Source organism: Melospiza georgiana, chromosome 4 (genome assembly GCF_028018845.1).
Source record: "Melospiza georgiana isolate bMelGeo1 chromosome 4, bMelGeo1.pri, whole genome shotgun sequence".
Classification (NCBI taxonomy): domain Eukaryota; kingdom Metazoa; phylum Chordata; class Aves; order Passeriformes; family Passerellidae; genus Melospiza; species Melospiza georgiana.
The window spans coordinates 57325931-57348787 of NC_080433.1; the positions used below are offsets into that span (position 1 = coordinate 57325931).

The 22857-nt window shown below is 41.6% G+C and overlaps 2 protein-coding genes across 6 annotated transcripts in view; one reads left to right on the forward strand and one right to left on the reverse strand.

Moving 5' to 3' along the window:
• Nucleotides 1-6226: 6226 nt before the first annotated feature.
• On the forward strand, nt 6227-10533 carry LSM8 (LSM8 homolog, U6 small nuclear RNA associated). Its single transcript, XM_058023497.1, has 4 exons — nt 6227-6325; nt 7138-7178; nt 8548-8675; nt 10277-10533. The coding sequence occupies exons 1-4, from the start codon at nt 6295-6297 to the stop codon at nt 10365-10367; spliced, it is 291 nt and encodes a 96-aa protein (XP_057879480.1). The 5' UTR covers nt 6227-6294; the 3' UTR covers nt 10368-10533.
• Nucleotides 10534-17440: 6907 nt separating this feature from the next.
• LOC131083129 (ankyrin repeat domain-containing protein 26-like) overlaps nt 17441-22857 on the reverse strand; it is a 47683-nt gene continuing 42266 nt past the window's right edge. For all 5 annotated transcript variants that reach the window (XM_058023494.1, XM_058023492.1, XM_058023495.1 and 2 more), the window contains 2 exons: nt 19995-20040; nt 17441-18919 (listed from right to left, as the gene is read on the reverse strand). In XM_058023494.1, coding sequence (XP_057879477.1) covers nt 18798-18919; nt 19995-20040 — 168 coding nt within the window. In that variant the 3' untranslated portion in view covers nt 17441-18797. The remainder of the gene's footprint in view (nt 18920-19994; nt 20041-22857) is intronic.

A 22857-nucleotide genomic window follows, 5' to 3' on the forward strand; every position in this document is an offset into this window, starting at 1 on the left:
AGAAATAATGACAAAACAGACAGCCTGCCTCAAGGCTCTGAAGAAAGAATAGCATCTGCCATCCTTGTGTGCCACCTCTCTTCATTCTGTTGGTGAAATTCCGTTTCTTGTTCTTCAAGGTTTGCTTTTCACAGCATTGCCTACTGATAAGAAAAATAGCCTTCTGCTGCCCTCTGGCCTTATGCCTTTTATCAGAAAAAACACAGTGCCTATTAAAGGAGAGCGTGTAGTCCTATTTATCTTCTGCTCCTGTTGATCATTTTTCATTGGGGTTTCCAACAAGGATTCCAACACAGCTTCTAGGCAGGACAAAATCTGCAGTATAATCTTTCTCCACTTTCACAATTGGTTCAAAGGTCCTGGTGCCAAAAGACTGCTCTGTGGTACAATGGATAACCTACTTCAAAAAATAATGATGCTATATAAATTACAAAGCAGAAATATATTGATTTTTTAGTGCAATCTACATTATATCTGGCAGCAGGCAAAATGTAAGTCACCTCTGAACAGAGCCCTTTGACAATGTGCTGTTCCTTTTACATGGTGATTATGTGCCACAGAGCATATGAAACAAGAAGTGGAATGGGGTCAAATGGGCATCTCTGCAGAGTATTAAGATAAAGGGCTTTATAATTAAAACTGGAAGATCTAGTCATCTTAACGCAGACTAAAGATTAGGATCAGTGCTTGTACAGGAAGATGAATTGTACTCTGAGGAACAGGGAATCTATCAGAAGGAAAAGCCTGCTTCATGAAAGCAATTTAGCAAATGCAATTTCAGCTATAACTGTAAAAATGATTCTATGACATGCTAGTAAATGTCAGTGACTTGAAGCTTATTATTTATTCAAAGTTCAACAGAATTGTCTTTATGTTCTGCTTAGAGCAACTGAAAACAAGAATCCATTAGCTCTGTTATTTTGTAGTAGGTACACAACCCATTACCAATGGCATTTTTCCTACCACTAGTTTGTAACATCCCCTAAAATGATTAGCTAAGAGGATAATGGTACTGAACTTCTACAGCTGTTATCCATTTCTTCAGTAAACAAAAAAAAAAAAAAAGGAGGAAAATGGAAAAGAGTTTGTTTTCCTGCCAACAGAAACATGCAAAGTTATTTTTTATGCTAACGCATAAAGTAGGGATATTCTCATTAAGATTGCTATGGTATTTTGAATATTTTAGCAAAAATTGTTGGGGAAAATATGCACTTTCTCATATAAAGGAGCACTTGGAATAAATTTTTCTAATGTTTCCCATAGCAGCAGTTGCTATCATAACAAAATTTAGATCAGGTGTTTGTTAATGAATTTCTAAAGATAAATAAAAAGTACTTTGAGACCTCATGCTACAGATTTGTTTCTAATGCATTGTAACACATTCAGTCTACCAACCCTTTTCAGACTGCTAACTTTCTATATTTTCCAGTTGTTTAATTGCAAACCCGTCATTTGATATAATAATATACATAAAACACATCTCAGCTTAGATTGCAGCTAGTCATGCATGAGATGAGTGAGATTGCTACTTTTCTCCAGCTACCAGAAAAAAACAAATCTATGTCCTTGCATTGCTGATAATGGGCTCTAAAGTATCTACAGATTCAGAGGAATAAAGTGGAGGTGAAGGGATGTTCCTGTTTTTCCTGAACACATAACCAATCATGTTTGCCAGCTTGGGTGTGTATAAACTAAAGACAAGCTAAAGGCTTAAGCTCTTTCTATGAAGTGATATTCTGGGCATCTGTAGGTGAAAACCAGAGATTTAAAACTTTGAGTCTCAGAAAGTACTAGAAAGGTTATCAGATTAAGTAAATTAAATATGTGGGATTTGGGGATGCTTAGTTTTCTTGCCTGATTCTTCTTCTTCAGTATGCACCACTCCATTATTTCCTACCTTGGGTGCTATTTTTCTCTTGGGCAGCAATCAAGGGATGCAATTCTTGTTGAGCAAGCTGACAGATGTTACTAATTTGGGGAGTTTTGTTAAATTAAATTCTTTAAACCTCCTATTCCCACAGTCATGAGGTGATTATACTAGATTTTCAGATTCCAAGGAAGCTGGAGGAATAAGTCTTGCATCTTTCTCAATCTGATTTGACAGGGACATGGTTTGACATGCCATAGCACAGCAGTGGCAGTCAGGGCCACTCTTCTCATGAGGCCATCACAAAGCCATTTCACCCTTCAGCATGGCAGGCTCTATAAAACCTGGCTGCTTCTGAGTAACTAAGGAAAGCACAGCCAGCAGCAGCTAGCATGGTTTAAAAGATGTAAAACTGATAAGCATTATAGTGACTAGCAACAAAACTTTTACTGAGGCATTCTACCAGCCTTAGGCTAGATAACAATGCTGCACACAGCTGCTTGCACACACACCTTACAAGTACCATTGCAGGGCTTCCTCCCTGCCCTGGCAGACTTCAAGGAAAGTGTGGAAAGCAGAAAGTGTGCAGGCACTACAGGCCATGATTAGTTGGTCACATATTCTGCAGAAAGCATAACGTGGAGCAATCACTTGCCATAGCAACCTTAACGTTTGGAGAATCAACTGCAGAAATAAATTGATTCTAATTACTGGAGCAAATGTAATTAGCAAGTAAGCTATATCTAAACAATGCAAGAGAAAAGGAAGCTTTTTTAAAAGGGTCTTTTGTTTCTTCAACTGAGAGCTTAATGGGCATTATTAATACTTAGTATGTCCCCAAGGCCAGTTCTGCAGCAACTGAAGAGAAGGAAGGGGCAAAGCGTCGCTAGCTAGTTTTCTGATCCCAAATGTTGCTAATGTTACATAGTCACCAGAAATAAAATGTGTCTGGTCTAATGCAAGCTTGAACCTGTGAAACGTCCCTATGTGAGTTACTCACAGTAAGCTCGCTATGTAAGCACCGGAGAAACCCAGGCATCTTTAGCGGGCAACGCAGCTCATTCTCGGGCAGAGCAGGGCTTTTCTGCGTGGAGGAGGCGGAGGTGCCTTGCCCAGGCTGCAGCCGGTGGATGCGAGGCGCGGGGCCGCTCGCTGCCCGCCCTCCCCTCAGCGCCCTCCCCTCAGCGCACGGGCCGCGCGCGGGGCGCCCCCTGCTGGGCACGCGGCCGAACCACAGCCCCGGCCCTCCCTCACGGATCCGCGCGCTCCCCGCACCGGCCACGACTTCCGCAAAATTACGCAACTTGTGCCTCCAAGTCGTAATTTAGCCTGCCAAACCTTGCTCCTGAAGGGGAGAGGCAGTATATTTTTTTCCCTCCCCAAAAGATACGGGTTTAAATTAGAGCTCTCCATCTCCTCTGTGTGTGGGGGTGTTTTATAAGAAGAGATTAAGAGTGATGGTGGCTTCAAACAGAGGACAGAACCTCAGTCACGGCTGTGGGAAGAAGGGCCGAGCCGCCTGTCTTCAGGGAGAGCCTAAGAGTAAACGAAGCCAGGAATTCTCTTTTCAGAGTTCCTTTATACTGAGGGTGCAAACTGCTTTTAAGCACCTGGTTTGGCAAAGCCTGGGCACCAGACTTCAGGAGTCTGGCCTTACTCTTTGGATTTTAATATTCCTTTGTAAAATAAAAACAGTTTTTTAAAAAGCCCTTCTCTGGTTTTCAGGGACACTTGTAATATAAACAGGTGGATCAGAGATCCTTGACATCAGGTCTTGTGGCAATGTTCTGCAAGTATTTTAAAATTTCATCCTACATCCTTGTATCCCAATGATCTCATGCTCTTGGCCTTTGAGAATGTCTCTTGACAGAGAGAAAGAAGAGTATGAAAAGGAAAATGTCAATCTCCCCCCAAAAAACCCTTTAGCCTCTTACATGAAATACAGAATAATTATTGCAGTCCTGGTCTAACCATTAGTGGAAATTGTTAAGCTTCTTATAATAAAAGCTTAAGAGGATGAGAATTATGTAATGCCCAATTCCAAAAGTATTTTGTTCTCTCACATCTCTTGTCATGTTTCTGATAAAGGCTGAGCCATTGGACAAATTCTTCAGAGACTATTTTGGTGTAGGTACCTTCATAGGTGCCAAAGAACTTCTTTTTTTTTTTTTTTTTTTTCTGGCTAATTTACCTTAAAAAAAATTTTGCTTTCCCTGTGGTTCAGATGGCTAAAGAATGCAAGAAAAAAATTGGCATGTTAGGAGAATAAACAGAATTCTGTTCCCTGCAGAATTAAACCACGGGCTGGACACCAAGTCCTAGTTTGGTCCTCTTGCCAATTTGTCTCTTTTACTGAAATAAAAGGAAGTGGGACTACTGACAGGGACAATCTAAACTGCGAGGTTGGGAGGAGACACAGCTGGGACAGGTGACCCAAACTGACCAAAGGTATATTCTGTACCATGACATCAAGCTCTGTACATAAAGTGGGGAGGAGGAGAAAGGGGGGATGTTCAGAGTGATGGCATTTGACATCCCAAGTCACCATTAGGTGTGATGGGGCTCTACTGGAGATGCTGGAATACCTGCCTGCCCATAGGAAGCAGTGACTTAATTCCTTGTTTTGCTCTGCTTGTGTGCATGGCTTTTGCTTTCCCTATTAAACTGTCTTTATCTTAACCCAAGAGTTTTCCAGCTTTTGTCCTTACAATTCCTTCTCCCATCCCACTGACTGGGAAATGAGCAAGCAGCTGTGGGGGACTTGGTCAGGCCTCCTTCCTGCCTACCTCACACCAGCAGCCCACAGGAAACCAAGGAGGATTACATGGCTCCCACACTAGCAAGACTCATATGAATTTACAGGTTGGAAGGGATCTTCATGATCATCTAATCCCAACCTCTCCTGCAATGAGTGGGGACACCCTCCACTAGATCAGACTGCTAAAGGCCTCACCCAGCCTGACCTTGAAGGCTGCCAGGGCTGGGGTATCCACAGCCTCCCTGGGCAACCTGTTCCAGTATCTCACCACCCTCACAGTAAAGAATTTCTTCCTAATACCTAACTTAAATTTATCCTCTTTCAGTTTGTCCTGTCACTAAAGTTCCTGAAAAGCAGTCCCTCTCTGGCTTCCCTGTAGAACCCCTTTGGATACTGGAAGGCTGTCATGAGGCCTCCATGCAACCTTCTCTTCTCCAGGCTGAACGTTCCCAACTGTTACCCTGTCTTCATAAGGAAGGTGCTCCAGTCCTCTTATCAACTTCATGGCCGCCCCTCTGGACTTGCTCCAACAGTTCCATGTCTTCCTTTTGCTGGTAGAGCCTGGTAGACACAGGTAGGGTCTCACAAGAGGAGAGGGGAACAATCTGCCCACACTGCTTTTGAGGCAGCCCAGGGTATGGCTGGCTTTCTGGGCTGCACTCTGCTGGCCCATGTTGAGTTTTTCATCAACCATGACCCCCCAAGTCTTTCTCTGCAGGGCTGTTCTCAATGAAGTCTCCACTCAGCCTGTAGGTGTGTCTGGGATTGCCCCGAATAGGTGCAGGACCTTGCACTTGGCCTTGTTGAACTTCCTGAGATTCACATGGGACTTCTCTCAAGCCTATCCAGATCCCTCTGGATGGCATCATTTCGATGGCACCACACAGCTTGGCATCATCAGCTATTTTGATGAGAGCAAACTCAGTCCCACTATCCATGTCGCCTATGAAGATGAACAGAGTTGCCCCCAGCACCAGCCCCTGGAAGGACATCACTAGTCACTGATCTCCACGTGGAGAAAGACCGCCTGACCTCAGCTCTTTGCCTGCGGCCACTGAGAGGTCAGTTGCTGCACCAGGCGCTGAAGCCGGGCTCGGCTGCAGGGATGAACCTTCCCGCCCCACACCACACCAAACCGCGGCCGCTCGGCTGCAGGGATGAACCTTCCCGCCCCACACCACACCAAACTCCGCTCCAGCCGCTCGGCTGCAGGGATGAACCTTCCCTTCCCGCCCCACACCACACCCCGGCCGCTCGGCTGCAGGGATGAACCTTCCCGCCCCGCCCCACACCACACCACACCACACCAAACCAAACCCCGCCCCAGCCGCTCGGCTGCAGGGATAAATCTTCCCGCTCCACGCCACAGCCCGGCTCGGCTGCAGGGATGAACCTTCCCGCCCCACACCACACCAAACCCCGCCCCGGCCGCGCCTCCCGGCGTCCCTGCGGGCGGTGCCATGTGCCGCGGAGGGGGCGCCACAGCCCCCCCGCGCGGCTCGTTCCTTGGTACGGCCCTCTCCCACCTCCTGGCCGCCTCCTGCCCCCAGCGCTTGCGCGCTCCCCGCGCTCGCGGCCGGCCCCGCCCCCGGGCTGTGCGCCTGCGCGGCGGGCCGTACGTCAGCGTGGCGCGCCGGCCGTGCGGCGCCCGCGGGGAGAGTCGGCCGCCATGACCTCCGCGCTGGAGAACTACATCAACCGTATCCTCCGCCGCGGGCCCCGCGCCACAGCGCGGCTCTGCTGCTCGGGCCCGACGCTGCGCGCGGTGCCGGCTTCCCTCACGGCAGGTTGGCCTGGCAGGCCGAGGTTCCGCGGAGAATGGGGTCCCCTACAGGCAGCCGGTGCTGCCGCGCTGAGCTGTGCCCGTGAGGAGCGGGGGTCGCGGTGGGCCTGCTCCCTGAAAGGGCTGTTAGATAACAGCTGGGCAGCACTTGCTCAAAACCTGCCAGCTGGGGGTCTTGCAGCGCTTTTGGTGTTAATTTTTCTGTGCTTTTTGTAACCCGTTGACATTTTCAGTTTTATTCACTAACAGTAAGCTAGTAAGCCAGAATTAGTCAAGATGATGAATATGTGATCGTCGAATGGGGATAGTCAGATCTTCAGGAAGAAGGGATGCAGAATACTAGCCTCGAGATCACCACTGCAGAGCTTTTTAAGGACTTTTAAAGTTTTTTAAGGCCTTAAAGTGTTTATGAAACGGTTGTTTCCATTTTGAGGCAGTGTAGTTAGTAATGGGAAGAGAGGTGAGCTCAAATCTGTATTCTGTTTGTAAGGCTTTTTTCATGTTTGTGTATGACTGTCCATATTTAGGTGAAGAGAGACTTTTAAGGAGGTGTTAATGAAAAATACTGCATTGTCACATGTTATTGTCAACCATGCTGCTTTAAAAAAAGTGCTGAGAGGCTTTTGGGGCTCTGAATGGCTCATAAAACCTATATTCCATATGAATGCTTCAAAAATGTTAATGGTTCTATTCCAGATATGACTAAATGTTTCCTTAATGAAATACCAGGTACTGTTGCAGTAATTACTTCTGATGGAAGAATGATTGTGGTAAGACTTATTTTTTTTTTTAACATTTTATTTTCCCCCATAAAGACTTCCCATCATGGCAATAAAGAATCTCTGTTAGGATAGTCTCACGTATTCACACAACCTAACTATATAGTATAGAATAATTGCCATAAAGCTTAAAAAAATAATTTTATGACTACTTACTGTTTCTTGCATGTCATGTCAGCTTTTTGCCATTGATAAATTTGTGTCTGCAGATGCTCTGGCCTTTTTATCAAATGGCTTTTCCTGTGGGGATGCACCAGAAAACACATTCCTCTTCTGTTCAGTAATTTAGTTTCTGTCTAAAATGCCCACTTTTTTCTGTATGCTCTTCAACTTTCCTGCTAAAACCATTTCTTCCCTATGGTAGAAAAACATCAGCTGGAGAAGTGTTGTGGGCTTCTGTTTGTACCTGAAAACCTGAGGATAGGCTAACTTAATACATTAGACTGTATAATATTTTTGGGTTTACTGCTTCTGTGTTCTGGGGCTTTTTTTCTTGCATTGCTTCCCCCCATCTTTTATTCTTTTGTGTTTTGAGTGTAACTTAGTATGATTGTTGCAGCAGGATTGTATCTCTCTGTCTGCACTTAGCTTTGTGCAGCCTCTGGAAAGAGAGAGCAGAAATCTGTTGGCTTCACCAAATCTGCTTGGCTGAAGTCAGTGTGGGTCAACTTTGTGTGTGTGCTACAAGATACTTCCTATCAATAAAGATTTGAATGGAGTTGGTGTTTAGGACTCATTGTTAGATGATACAAATGCAGATTATGGCTGTTTGAAGGGCTGTTTTATGTGAGTTTGAGTTTCTTAAGTAGTGATGGCAAATTTATGTTAAGAATTTTCCAAACATGTACTTAAGTGCCACAAAATACTGTATTTTTAAAATTATTTTTTATATAATTTAGTAAACACAAGGTAATCTTCTTCAAAGAGATACCACTTTAAATTGCTTGTTAGGAATGGTTTCAATATTGTTGACCACAAGAATCCAACTTTTCTGTTCTTTGTTTATTTAATTTTTTTTAATTTCTGGAAACATCCATACAAAAAAAAACAGTGTAGAAATATTAAAATTGGTTGTCTTGAGGATCATTGATAAAATGAAAATTTATTTTTTTAATAATAAAGCTTAAGCTTATTGTCTTTTAGCATGAACACACAGTAACACATGGGTGCTTTTCTTAAATTGGTTATTGCTTTTAAAATTGCATTCTTTAGCTTTTGTGTTTAAGCCCAAGAGTAAAACCTGAATAGAACATCTGTTCTCCAGTACCTTTATTTTGCCACTCTGTTTATGATATCCTTGGCAGCAAAGAGGCAGTTTTTAAGGGCAATGGCAGTGTGCTTTTTTTGTGGTTTTTTTCAGGGAACACTCAAAGGTTTTGACCAGACCATAAACTTGATTTTGGATGAAAGCCATGAACGAGTATTCAGTTCTTCACAAGGAGTTGAGCAAGTGGTGCTGGGCTTGTACATTGTGAGGGGTGATAACGTGTGAGTATGGCATGCTCTTGTTTAAATCCTTCCATGCAGACTTTGTGTGTGGGTGCACATGTGTTTGTGTGTATTTATATATCCATAATCTGTATAAATTGTGATTGCCCTGCACACCTTGCATCTTTGTGGGTGGCACTGAAAGTATTGTCAAAGCTGAAGGTGCTAAAACGATGTATGGAGGTGACACTTGGGGACATGGCTTAGTGGTGGACTTGGCAGTGTTAGGGCAGTGGTTGGACCTGATCTTTCCTAACACACAGCTGTGATTCTGTATTAAATAGCAAATGTCTACACTTCTTTTACAGTAGTGATTGCCTTGCAATGTTGAGATTGAAGATGATCTCAGTGCTGGAGCATCTCCCCTACAAGGACAGGCTGGGAGATGATAAAGGAAAAGACAGAATAATCACTAAAAAATGAGCTAGAACTTGTGTCTGCAAAAAGTCAGCAATCTGGTATACAAAGTTGACTTGCAACAGTTTTGGTTTTGTTGGTTTTTTTTTTTTTTTACTTTAGAGCAGATGTTCACAGAGAGCACTTTATAATCTGGAAAATCCTTGAAGGTTCTGACTTGACAGTGTAGCAAGTGTTGAAGCCAATGTAGTGATGTGTCAAGTATATGAGTTGGTGTTTGATGCAAAATTCCTTTACAAAATGAGGGTGAAAGCTCAGTGAATGCAGAGGGAAGTAGCTGCTGTGCCAAACCCATGGGAGGGTTACAGGAGAAGTGGAAGAAGGCCTGGTAAGTGGGCCAGCTAGAAGATTACTTTTGCAGCAGCATTGTGAAACCAATGGCAAGAGTAAGGTTATTTTTTTATCACAGCTGGAAAAAGAGTGTGTTGCAGTGACCAACACATGAGCCTGGATGGGAATTTTCATCTTTAATTCTAATGGATGCTTCTGTACAACAAAATGCCAAGGCTTAAATTGATATCTAGGTGCATTTATCTAATATTGAGAAATTGGATCATTCTGAATGCTTTCATCACTTTGGACTTAAAATTTTAAGAAAAACTAATTGGACACATTGTATGCCACTCTACCAGTAGCTTTTCATTCAGATACTAAAAATGTGTCTAAAACAGCAGATAATTGTTTATTACTTCACTCTGTGATCATACAGTTGAAATGTATGATGAAAGATATCATCATACAGCCACACTACTGAAATATATTCAGAATATGCTTCTGTGATGCAGAATTGTTTTTGCAGTCTTAACAAATTCAAGCATATTTAATACAAGTAATAATTATGTATTCATGCAGCTCTTCAACATGCTGAAATTCAGTGTCCTTATAGGAAGAAGTAAAAGGAATCAACAGCTAAGTAACAGTAACTTCAAAATAGGGGATTCTCATGAAATAGGGAAGCTGTTGAAAAATAAAAGGAAAGAAAGAGTACATGGTACAAAGCACTTTGAGCATTCCAGTGTGCAGTGTGCATCACTAGAGGCTTTCATGGAATAAACAGCATCTATCAGAAGTTGGTATAGTTCAACAGGATGTAGGGCTTGTTAGAAGATAAAATACAGCTTCTGTTTTAAAACTGTGTGATTTGATTTCTACAATAATAACCTGATTTTTTTTTTTAATTGCAGTGCTGTGATTGGTGAAATTGATGAAGAGACAGATTCTGCTCTTGACTTGGGGAATATTCGAGCAGAACCTTTAAACTCAGTTGTGCACTGAAAAGATAAAAATGCACTGGGACTTTGTAAATCTTTGGTTGTACAGACCTATTTAGCAATGTGGACAGTTTTTACAAATTGTGTTTAATTTGTTTAGTCACCAGTTTTTTTTATTATGAACATGTTGTAGTTTTGCATGTAAATTAAAGTTTCTACATTTTGCTAAAGATACTTTCATTGCATTTCTTTTGAATTTCAGGCTGCATAATTTCACTGGGAAATGCAATCAGTATCAGTGATGGTCCTGGTACTGTGTATATATACCTTGTTCTTAAAATAAGATCTCATTCCTAAAGGTAAACCAAGGTTTTTTTCAAGTTAACCCAGGATTATTTGAAGGTAGATGTGTGCCAGTCAGTTTAACCATCTCTAAATGCAGTTGTGGCTGTATGTAGAAAAGTGTTCTTTGTAATTTTTTTTGTCTATGTGTGTAGTGCAGAAAGGAAGAATGTTAAAAGCTTTCACAGTCTAATTAATGGCACATGCACATAGTACTTTTTTTTTTTGTGGTGTCAGACCTTGACTCCACTGGAGGTGCAGGAGTTTGTAATGCCTTAATCCTTGCAGACAAATTGGAGAAACAGACTTTTGAGCAGGAACAAAAAACCCAAATGCATGATTTATTTGAAGCCCATTAAATTCCAGACCAACTAATTCTCTAGCTTTACCTTTCAGCAGCTGTTGTGTTGCTCAAAATTTGGGTAAGACCTACAGAAAGAGAATTGTGTGTTTGCTAATGTGTAACCATTGTCTTAAAATGTAGTTTAGAAGATGCAGAAGTACTTTTGGTAGGAAAATTACTTATTTTGAAAGAAATTTGGCTTAATATTGGATCTAAGGATCCCAAGTAACAATGGTCACATACAGACCTCTTATACCAAGCTGAGTGGGACAAGCTTTGTGCAGCATGGTGTGTTTGATGCCATATCAGCATGAAATCTGTACTCTTGAACAAAGCTCTTGTATTCCCCAGTGTCCCACAGGTCCAGTATTTTCCCCCTGTCTATAAATGTGCTGTCAAAACAAACAAAAAGGAATTTCAATGTGCATATTAGGGGGTTTTATACTAATTTTACTATTAGATGGGATTTTTTTCATTGCAAGTTCACTGTTTGGAAACCAAATACATTGAAGATATTTGTTTTCCATAAAATGTCTCTCAAGTCTTGTAGTTTCCACCTTGTTTTCTAAGATTGTTCTTGGTGGAGCATGTGAAGCCCAGCAAACCTTTTTTTGCCTTTATTCATCTGGTGATCTAGTACTGTGTTGTGTTCTGCCCACATTTTTTTTTGGAACTGCCAAGCAAACATTGAATAAGTCAAATAATGTTTTTCCTGTGATTACCAGAAGTCAGTACTAATCCTGGCCATAATTGATTATGTCGAGAGAATCAGTTTCATTTAACAGGCAAGAAAAAAGCTACTGAATTGCTGATACCTTCACAAGAGAAGAGAAAGTGTAGGAACTGAATTGTATTGATAAAGAAAAAGCAGGTTATTAAATTAGGTATTTCAGAGCTCAGCAAAAAGTGCAGAGGCAGAGTGGAGTCAGGATGCACTAATGCACTACTTTTTGTTGGATGTATTAGGAGAGTTATAGTTGAAGTACATGGGTTGAATACTTGTAGTAGCACTGGAAAAACTATGGAAATATGTTGTCTTATAGCTGAGAAATTATGTTTGAAGATTAGTTATGGAATGCTAATGCATTATGGGGACCATTTACCTCAAACACATCATTTGCAATGGTGAAGGGATCAAAGCCAGGAGACCTAGTCAGAAGATATTTATTAAAATCAAATGTAGGACTTGATAATTCTTTAAAAATTTTAAGATGCAGTTAAAGCTTTCTGAACTTTCAGGGACTCGAAGCTATAGTGGCTAACTAGGTACCTGTAAGTATAGAGAAATCACTCAGTAAAATAGTATTTAATGTATGAAGTTGAATTATAACCAGTCTGAAAGAGTATTTTCATTTAATCAAGACTGTAGCACAGTAGACTAAAAAACAGATCACCAATGAGAGTAATTTATGTCATTGTTTTCATAAATGAAAAAAGATGGGGAAAATCAGTGCAATTGAAACCACAAAGTGGCCATAGACCGATGGCCTAGTAGTAGTGATTCTGAAGAGAGTGTTAGTCCCCAGAGGAAGAGTCGGGTGGAAGCTCAGCACAGGTAAAGCCTGTGTATGTGTTTCACACTAGGGGAACTCTGCAGTCAGTGTTGCAAGCACATTGAAGGTAGTAAAAAGGTACAACAGAGCAAATAAAGCAGAGTTGAATTTTAGAGAGCAAAACCCAGATGCTGAAGAGGTGTGAAAGGACTAAATGGAATGAGAAAAGAGCACCACAGGTTCTCCTGTGTTGAGAAGGGGTATGTTTGCTGTGTGCAGCTGGCTGGGTTGAAGGTTCTCCTGTTTAACACTGATTGCAGAGATGCAGCAAAGCAAATTTCTCCTGGGAGATAAGTAGTATTGTCTGCAAAAAGCCTTTGATTTATTCTTCCTGGAGAGAAAAGTACTCTCAACAAAGAAGAGTAACTCTTTCTGGAACTGAAGGTGCTCCCTAAGAGTTCTGACTGCTGGTGCCTTACGGCTGTCAGCTGGTTGCATGGGGTACATGAAGAGCCCTGCTGAGATCATGAATACTTTCTTCCTGAAACTGTCTCCCTGCAGTGAGCCTAGATTAAATATTCAGTAAATAACAAGGATATTCAATAAAATCTAGTGAGTCCTTGCAGAGTAATAAACATGCTATACAAAAATGAGAAGGGCAGAAAAAGGTGATACTAAGGCCAAAAGGAAGTAATGCTGAATTGGAGGTAATTGGCATATGCCATTAAATTTCCTGCATTGTCATAGGTTGGTCACTTCCTCCTTTTGTTTGGTTAATCGAGATCTTGGAGTGAAAGGACAACTCTTGACTAGTGAAAAAATCTTGCAGTGAAATGAATGAGCTGGTTTATGAGGAGATTAAGTGGTGTGCATGAAGAAACAGAGAAACTACCTTCTGTGGTCCAAGGGCAATTTCTCTAACTGCAATCCACATCAAAGTGCTTCAAATATTGCATGGCCTACAAGTTACTGGCTGTACTGGATTGAACACGGGTACTGGTTTGAGGTTATAATCCCACAGTGGACAATTTCTGTATAACTTCACCTTTCCTATCAACTATAGCCTGTTGTCCTTAGTCCTGGAGGTAGTGTTTATTCTCCACTCCATTTTATAAGTAAACAGCTGAGGTACACATCAAACACTCAGTGCTAGAACTGAAGATGAAAGTGCAGGTCAATGGTATTTATCTCATGGCCACTACTACTTTTGTAGCAGATGTACCAAATCTGTGTGCCTGAGTAGGTGTTTTGTACCCATGGCAACATAATTCCACCAATTGGCCTCTGCTGCACTCTGCTAAGAATTTTATTCTGCAGATGGATATAGAAATTATCCTTAAATACCAGAGTTGTATTCTCCATGCATTGGCATGAAAGGATTTCATTTATTCCATTGTTAATATGACAAATAGTAAGTAATTTGCTGTTGCTCCTTTAGGAATTAAATTACCATGACCACAACAGCACTTCTGAAGGAGAAGCCTCAGTTGAAGAGACTTGGAAACTGTGAGTGCCAGTTAGAACACCAAGGTGTGTTTGCTAGTTATATTTGGTCTATGATACACTGGTGCCAAAAATGTATGCTACTCTACTGATTTTTACTAATGGATTCTTATTTCTACTTTCCACTTGATGGAACTGCAGCTTATTGATAAGAATAATGAAAATTATTTAGTGGATTAAGTGGCACTTGAAGTAGCCAGAAAAACTGTGTCCTATCAATCAGTTTGAACTTCTGTGTTGCTTAAATAATAAGGCATTATAACTTCAAGTATCAGGTATTCATGGACAAATAACTATGAAACCCAGATGTGCCAGAAGTTCAAGATTGTTGAGGTGAGGGAGGGAAAGCTTGTACAACACCTAGGTTGAAAATACATGACAGAAGATAGTAAACAGCCAGGTATTTGTTCTGGAAATCCTGTTCCTGATGGCCTCTCTCAGAGTGCTGTATTTTGCCTTCAGGTCCTTTTCAGGGGCCTTTTTTTTCTGTAACTTTTACAGTAGAGGCAGAAATGCTGACATTTCTTACATCAGTAGCATTTTCCCTGAAGGAAACAAAAGCTCCACTGACGCAGGTGAAAACCAAAGCTAAAAACACAATAGCATTCAGACTTTTGCCAAAACCTGCTTACTAGCCATAAAAGCAGGACTTATCTACTTGTTAATGTTCCTTCCTGGAGCATTGCAGCACGTTCCAGGAGCTCTGGAACTTGCTTGGAACAATGTGCTGCTGCCAGTCAGCCTTACATCAGTAACAGTGCCACCGGATGCCAAAAAATTTCACTCTGCTCAACTTCTTTTCGGCTCCTTGCACTTTTAGATGAAAGGCTTTCATTGTTTTAGAGAGGACAAGCACATGTGCATGTGCTGCTTTTGTCTGCTAAAACCTCTTTAATGGCTTTCCTGCCATACTGTTTTATACTCTAGGTTTATTTTATCTGTAGTGTCGAATCCAGTGATGATTACAGTGCATAGAAATGGGAGTGGAAATTATTCAGTGGAGAAATTGAAGAAGTTGGTCCTGAAGTACTCTAATGCATAAAAAATAGAAATAACTATTTTGGAAACCTGTTGAATGTGAACAATGTTGGGCTTTACAGCAGTGGTCATTGTAGTGAAATTCTCTTAAACACAGGTACAGTTATTGTATCTGTATAAATAATTCATCTTATAAGAAATACTGAGAAATTGTGAGAAACCATTTTCTACTCAGAAGTATTTTAAGGCACTGGAATTTTATATGGAAGCTTCCTATTCTAAAATGGTACTTTTTAGTTATGGTCATTGCTTTTTATTTTTGTGCTTAAATTTTTGGTAATTCTCACTTGTGTAATTTTCAGACTTCAACTCTGTTAGTGATGCAGATGGAAACTGTGTGCACATAAATGCTGTCATGTTTCTGCAAATTGGCCAGAGCTGCAGGGGGTGTATGGCTGGGATCTGCAGCATTCACACTGATGAACATGTGTGATGTAGAGACCTTGGATACAGGGGACAGGCTGTCAAGCCTGTATTCACAGCAGCATGCATGCAAAAGACCAAGAATAAACATGCAGCATTAACCCCCCCAAGCTATCTATAAAAGTTTCAAATTTGGTTTGTAGCATTTCCAATTAATAAAACCATTTCTTCCCAAGTGCCACGTAAATACCACCTCATCTGTACCATTTCATGCATGCAGACCTAAGGTACAACTCTGTTTTGCACTGAGTTACAAGACTGAACAGAAGCCAAGGCAGGAAGTGATTATGGCTAAGGAGCTGAGGCTGATTGAAAATGTGTGATGCTGTGGAGGAAACATCAGACAATAGAACCTCAGTCAGTTTGGAAACAGATTTAAAAACCGGCACTTAGGATGTAAGCAGTCAATAGGACTGGGGCCAGCCTTTCTCCTAACAATCAGATCATTAGCAGTAGGAGCATGCAGAATGATTTCCATGATTGAAGTGCAAGTGCAAAATCCATGAAGGTGTGTGCTCATCAATGCTGAAGGGAAGCAGCCTTCTTGCTTTTTGCTGTGTTTCTTCTACAGGTTATCCTAACTCATCCTGGATACAAGAGTCAGGTGTGAGGTTTAAATCCGGGAAGGGCAACTTCTGATTTCACCATTTTACAAAAGTCCAGCCAATGCAGAAAGGAGTAAGAAAAGCAAACAATATGTTTGTATTAATTTCATCGATGGATAAGACATGTACAGTGTTTTATAACTACACTGTACGTGTCAATAATTTTGAGTTTGGTTCTAATTATGCTGTTTCTGAGTTTCAATGGCAAAGTGCAGATGGCAGCAAAATGGCCCTTAGCTAAAAGGGAATTACTAGGCTACCCTACTGTTAATGCCACTCTTCAACACACAGGTGTGCTTGAGCAATGCCCTGTATTGTCTTGGGTCTTTAGGCAGCAGAACATTAGTTATGAAAGTACTGAAAGGACTGAAGTTCCTATGCTCTCTGCCATGGGCCACCTGAGCCTCAGTAATTTAATAAAGTGAGAAACTTCTAAGAAGCTTCTACCACAGGACACATTTGCCTGGCCTGTGGCTGTTAAGTTCTGACCAGTTATTAAAATTATTAGAGACAAGCCTCTGTCTGACTAAATGTGCAGGCGAGACCATATGCCAAAGGCATTAGTACAGATTTTTATTTATCAGTAAATGTGAGGTAGAGAGAGATAGGAAAAAGACAAGTGGAGGAGAAGAGGGAGAGGAGACTGAAAAACAGAATGAACATCAGAAGCATCACCACCCCGCAGGTTCCAATGACAGCCTCTTGGTTCTCTTGTCTCATTGGCAGCTGCAGTCCTGTTGATGTGGTGGTTGCAGCCTGTACCCATCAAGTGGGCAGCAAAGAGCCCACATAACACCAGGTCCATGGGGTTTATATTAGCTGAGGCCAGGTAGAAAGGCCCCTCTGCTTCCCCTGGATGATGCAGTACTGGATCATGGGACACTCCCTGAGGCATTGACATCTTCTAAGGTGTTGCAGCAGTCTCTTACCCATTGTAGCTCAATTAATCATGGCTCACCAGCTGAGATAAATACATTCATGCTATAGTACTTCAAAGGGGAGTTCTCACAACTGAGCCATTATGTAAGACAAGACCTGGCATGGTAAGAAGGACTGTCCCACTTTGCAGGATTTGCCTGTTATCAGCCTCTTCTGTTATGTGGAATGCCAGTTTGCAGCCTGAGGTGTGCACACCCACCTGCACTGGGGAGGCCACTCTGTGCACCAGTGGCCAAGCACCCAGCTGATTGATTGAGCCAGTCCAGTGTCCTGCAGCACCTGGGCAGTTACTGCACATGGTCCAGTGTCTGAGTCACTCATCTGCAGCAGGCCAGTCTCTTACAGAGGGACAGGCAAGGTGCAGCTGTGAGCACAGGAGAGTTCTGGAGAGTTCTATGAGCAGGGAAGGGGTGGAAAGCAGTGTGAAGAAAAAGGAACAATAAAACAAAGCCATGTTCTAGACTGCAAAGTTTATTAAATATCAAGTTCAATTAAATACAGTGTAATAACTTCACAAAAATGTATTCATATAAAAAGGAAGAGTGTTACAGCAGCATTTAATGCTTTTCTCACTATCTGTTAACTCAAGTCCTCAAAATAGTGGGTAAAATCCTAAAATTCTTTCAGTCTTGATTCATCTCAGTACAATTATTCTTTCTTTTCCAGACCTGTGAATTTTGCAGATGGGAGATGACAACTCACATCTTAATTAAAAACCAGTAAATCTCTGAAATAAGTAAAACTGCGTATATGGTTGCTATCAATTTTCCACCACATCTGTGCTACAGACACCACATCATTAGCTGCTAGCAGCAACAAAAAGATTGGGTATGCTATCACACAAGTTCTGGAGAGTACTGAGGAGTGTTGATGATATTAATGTTCCTTTTTTATCCCTCCCACTGAAGGTGTTTTCAGGTGTACCGTGTTTAAGCAAGAGCTGCAAAAGTCTGAAGCTGCAGCAATTTTTCATACAGAAATCAACACCAATACCGTGAGAGGTACTGAGTTTGAATACCCCTCATGATATTCAAGTGTATTGTGACAGTGACTCATCATGAGGCCAGGTTGCCTATGGAGGCTTTGGAGTCTCCATTTTTTAATTAAAAACTAACACAGATCTGGGAAACTAGCTAAAGGTGGTCCTCCTGGAGCAGGAGGGCTAGAAAACATAGCCTCCAGAGGTCTCTTGCAACCTCACTCATTCTGTGATACAAAATAAAAATACCAAAAAGACCATAAAACAAGTCTTGGCACTACTACACACTCAGTCATTTTAAACTTATGTTGCATAAAGTGACAACAATGTAAAGTGCCCTTTTCTCCAGCCTGAACACCACTACAAGTTAATTAGCAGAACTTAGTACTGCATCAGGATTGAAGCACTGTACTCAAAGAACATCACATGATGTCCTAAGCATTGAAATAACACTGGAGAACTTACATTGGGTGAAAGGAATAAACAGAACAAAGGGAATGCTTTTTAAAAACACAGAACACAAATAATGCTACATAATGAAACTACTGTAAGAGGAAACATTTCTGACAGTTTTGTCAAGCTCAAGGATCCAGATCAGTCAATCTCCTGGTCAGAAAAAAAAAGATGTGGTTCTTAATGTGAGTGCAAAAGAAACCAGCTATGCAGAAAAACCCAACAGATGGGTGCACCGTGCTTGACATCCACTTAATAGAGTTTATATTCAGTCTGCAATGAAAAAGTTTTCACATCTGAACTGGGGAGAAGGGAAACCATAGATGTGCTTTCTATAAAAGCAAAAAGTCTTCAGAGCCTTTCCACAGCACTTCATTCAAATCATGTAATTTTTGGTTAAAACATCACGGTACTCCTCTATTGCTCTGGAAAGGGGATCCTGGTCCACATGAAGGTTTTTGGAAGATCCAGCACTTCCAGTTTCAAGTTCAGCAGTGGCTGAGGGGAAAAGAGACAAGATGGGTTATGTTACTTCTGCAGGAGACATGGAGAAATAAGGCACTGTAAGAGTCGAGGGCCCTGCATAACTCGAGAGTCTGCAAATCTGAACAAGACTTTAACATTTCCAAGGACACCTAATAAGGGAAGAGCTGGGCACAAAGGAAGAAACACATTTTGTGCACATGTGGTTATCAGTCAACAGCATTTCTAAAGCTACTGACAGACATTCCAGAGGCTACACCCTGAAATCTTGTGGGACTCCACACGACTCCAGTGGCCCTTAACAGGGCTTCTTAATGGAGCCCCTGCAGAGCTCTTCAGCCTGAAGTCTTTGCTTTCCTTAAACGTTCAGAGCTGTGCTTGATTACAACACTACAACTGCACAGCTGCAGTCCCTGCAAAGCAGTGACTCTGCAGGACCAGCCATCATGAAGCAAGTGGATTTCCTCTTTGGATGCCTGGCCTCAAGTTACAGAGGGTGTTTTAGGCTCCATGTTGCAAGCATTGAACTCATGTTTGCCTAAACACTACTGAACCATCTCTTCCTAAAGAAATGTTGTCTTTTATCCCTGATCAAGTTCTTCTTAATTATTCAAAACAAGACTGCAACACCTAAGCTACAAAGACAAGCCATGAATCATAGCAAAAAAAAAATCAAGATCTAAGAGTAGAGAATATGTAGGGCATGGTTTAGTACTGAATGCAATCCATGTACAGGGAAGAAAGGGATGGCTGAAGTCTATAAAGGTCTGTAAAAATCTGGGGGCTTCTTTGATGTCTTTGCTGGAGATTAACTCTAGTGAGTAGCAGTTTCATCCTAAGCTCAGTGTTTCTGAGTGGAGCAGTGGATGAATTTTCTTTTTGCTTGTGCATGTTATGTTATGCACTCCAAGGCAAGTGCATAACATTCTATGCAATGTTTTGGAAAGCAGGAATTTTTTGCATTCAAGTCTAAACTGGAGAGCTTGCAGAAAAACTCTGTGCTTAGCAGAAGTTGAAAATAATGGCTTGAAAGCTGTTAGAAATAGACACCTTTTCCCTTAATAACCCTCTAAATTGAATGACACATTACCTTCTTTCAGTTCCTTAGTGATTTTTTCATCCAGTTCCTGTCGTACCTAGAATTATACATCAAAAATATAGTTAAGACATAATATGACCCAAACGCAACTGCTAAAACTTCTAAAACATTCTTAAACCCCATGGACAACATGATTAAACCTAAAAATATCATCCCAAATGGAGGTGATGGCCTGTGATGGCCAAGAAGATGCTGAAGGCCACATGAACTATGTGGAAAGGCTGAGAGAGCTGTGACTGTTTCTTTCCTGGAGCAGACAAAGCTCAGGTGACCCTGTCTGTGTGTATTAACTACCAGGGGTGGAGTAACAGAGATGGAGCCAAACTCTTCTCAGTGGTACCAAAAATCCAACTGCCTCTAAGCTGCAATTTTTTTTTTCAAGTGCAGAAATAAAGCAAACACATGGATTTCTCTGAAAAGGAAGGAAAAGGCCTTTGAATGAAAATACACCTTTGAGGACTGACAATGTCTCCACTGTTCTCCTGCCCCCTCTGGAAAAGTCATGAAGTACCAAGGACTGAACAACAGGCCCTAATGAGGCCTCAACAATAGACCTGGAGGCAAAGTTGACCTTAGATGAACCTTCCAACCAAATGTTATCTATATATATCTGCTCATTAACAAAGTATTGTTATATGTGTACATTTACTGGCAGAACACGTATTTACCTTTCCGCTTCTAGAAACTCATCTGGCCTAACCCCCTAAGGGGGTACAGGATCTAAGACTTGATTCCTCCTTGAGCCCTGGCCAGGCTTTGGGAGAAAGCCAACAGGTGCATGAAATTACACATTATGTCAGCTTGTTTGTTTAACAGTATAAAAGCTGGGCTATTTTCACAGCAAAGCTGGGGGAGCCTGGTGGCCTGCAAGGTGGATGCACCACAGGAGTTCCCAGTTACTTCAGTTCTCCAGTCCTTCACTGTGACACCTTTCCCTGACAGCTGAGGTGTCCCAGACTTGGATTATAGCAAAGTACTGGAGTAACTGGTGATGTATCTTTCTTTATCACTATAGGCATTCTTTTGTAGTAATCATTAGGAGCATTACTTAGCTTGTCCTTTATAATTATTTGCTAATGATTATATGCTTTGCTTAGCTTAGCATATCCTTCCAGAACTCAATGCAGTTTTACATTACAGTAAATTCCACTGCTCCTCAAGTCGGTGTCTGTCTCACTGCTTAGCTCTTCAGGCAGTAACATACTGGGTCACTTGCAGCAGTCACCATCTCAGTAATTCTGTTTCAGGAGGTGATGTTGACTTACTACTTACCTATGGGGCTTCTTGAGCACAGAGTAAGTTGGACCCTCCAAGACTCCATGAGATGATACTCAGGGTCTAGGAACTCAACTTCACAGCAGCACTGCTACCGCACACACAACTGCTGTTGCTACCCAGAACTTCCTGACTGTCAGAACAGGCAAGGGCAGTAAAGAGCCTTCTCCTCTAGTTTAACCAAGTTCCATCAGCAGAGGTGAAATCCATACATACGGTGTCATCTCACAGAAGCTGAGCTACCACAGAAGCCATAACTTCACAAAGACATAAAGCACAGAACTACTGGGCAGGAGTCACTCTTTTACTCAAGAGAAACCAGCAAGTTCAAAGTGTCCCCAGCTTTAGGCCAATGTGAATGCATCAGTAAGTTTGAATCAAACCTAGCAGCATAAATAGACAAAACATTTGCAATAGCAGCCAAGGTTAAATAGTACAGGCTACAAACCTTGTCATATATCTGGCTGCAAAGAAGAGAAAGAAGATTTTTGATTAAGGATCTGAAGAAAGAAAAACAGCCTGAAGTTCAAAGGTCTTCAGTAAGACACAAGAACAAGGCCTACATGTACATGAGGCAAGGAAAAAGTCTCAACAGAAAGATCACTAAAAGTACAAGGAGGCATTTGGAAAATAAAACCAGAAAAGGAACAGAAGTTGAGAGAGAGTGTAGGGAGCTGACATTCCCTCTCTCACATCATGTAGGGAAGCTGGTTTCATAAATCCACCAATTCACACTGGTTGCAGCTAGCAGAGTTCACTATTCTTTTCTACACACCCACATTCATTTGCAGCAGCCTTTGGCACAGCTGTTAGGATGGAAGCTTGACAGTTTGTAAGTATAACAAGTGGCCTCGTGTCCCAGAATCTTCTTGCAATACTTGCAGCAAGTAGTCAGACATTCTCTGCCTTGGGCTATGCACTACATTTCCAAATTCTGGTACACAGACCACTGACAGTACTTCCTATTTATGACTCAGAGAGGGAAGACCAAGTTTTAAGACTTCCCTGAACACATTGAACATTGAGGTACTTGAGGCTACAGGTGGTGCCATGACAGTCTCAGTTGTTCCCTAATTGATGATTTCAGGAAGACTTATCACAATAGAATGTGCAGCTCAATTTAGTATGAAGGCAGATAAATTCACAGCAGGAAATCTGAGTCCCAGACACCACCCTTTTGTTTTAATTGAGTGAAATCTGCCATGCTGAGATTTCCATCTTTCTCTTAAAAGAACCTGGTGGAAATGGTAAGAAATAGGTATGTTTTTAGCAGTTGCTTGTCTCACCTTTATTCAAGGGAGAAAAGCTTCAGAATTTGATACAATATTAGAGTTCAAAGGGAATCCTAAGAAGACAAACTGTGTATAGTGAGAGTAAATTATCCTCAGCTCCTCTGGTGACAACAACCATAGGTTGTGATCAAGAGCAGAGAGACTTCAGGGGACTAAGTCCTATCAACAAAACTGTACTAGGAAGGAAAAATGTTACTATAAAAGAAAGCCCCCAAATTAATAAGAAAATACTGGACATCAGTAATTGAAGACTGGGGAAATGTCATACATAATTGTTCAACAACTTC

Bases quoted from the DNA above. Each gene is read 5' to 3' on its own strand.
- LSM8 (XM_058023497.1), top strand. From the start codon at position 6,295: ATGACCTCCGCGCTGGAGAACTACATCAACC. The intron at 6,326-7,137 runs GTATCCTCCGCC...ATGAAATACCAG, and splicing joins GCTGGAGAACTACATCAACC to GTACTGTTGCAGTAATTACT. The intron at 7,179-8,547 runs GTAAGACTTATT...GGTTTTTTTCAG, and splicing joins CTGATGGAAGAATGATTGTG to GGAACACTCAAAGGTTTTGA.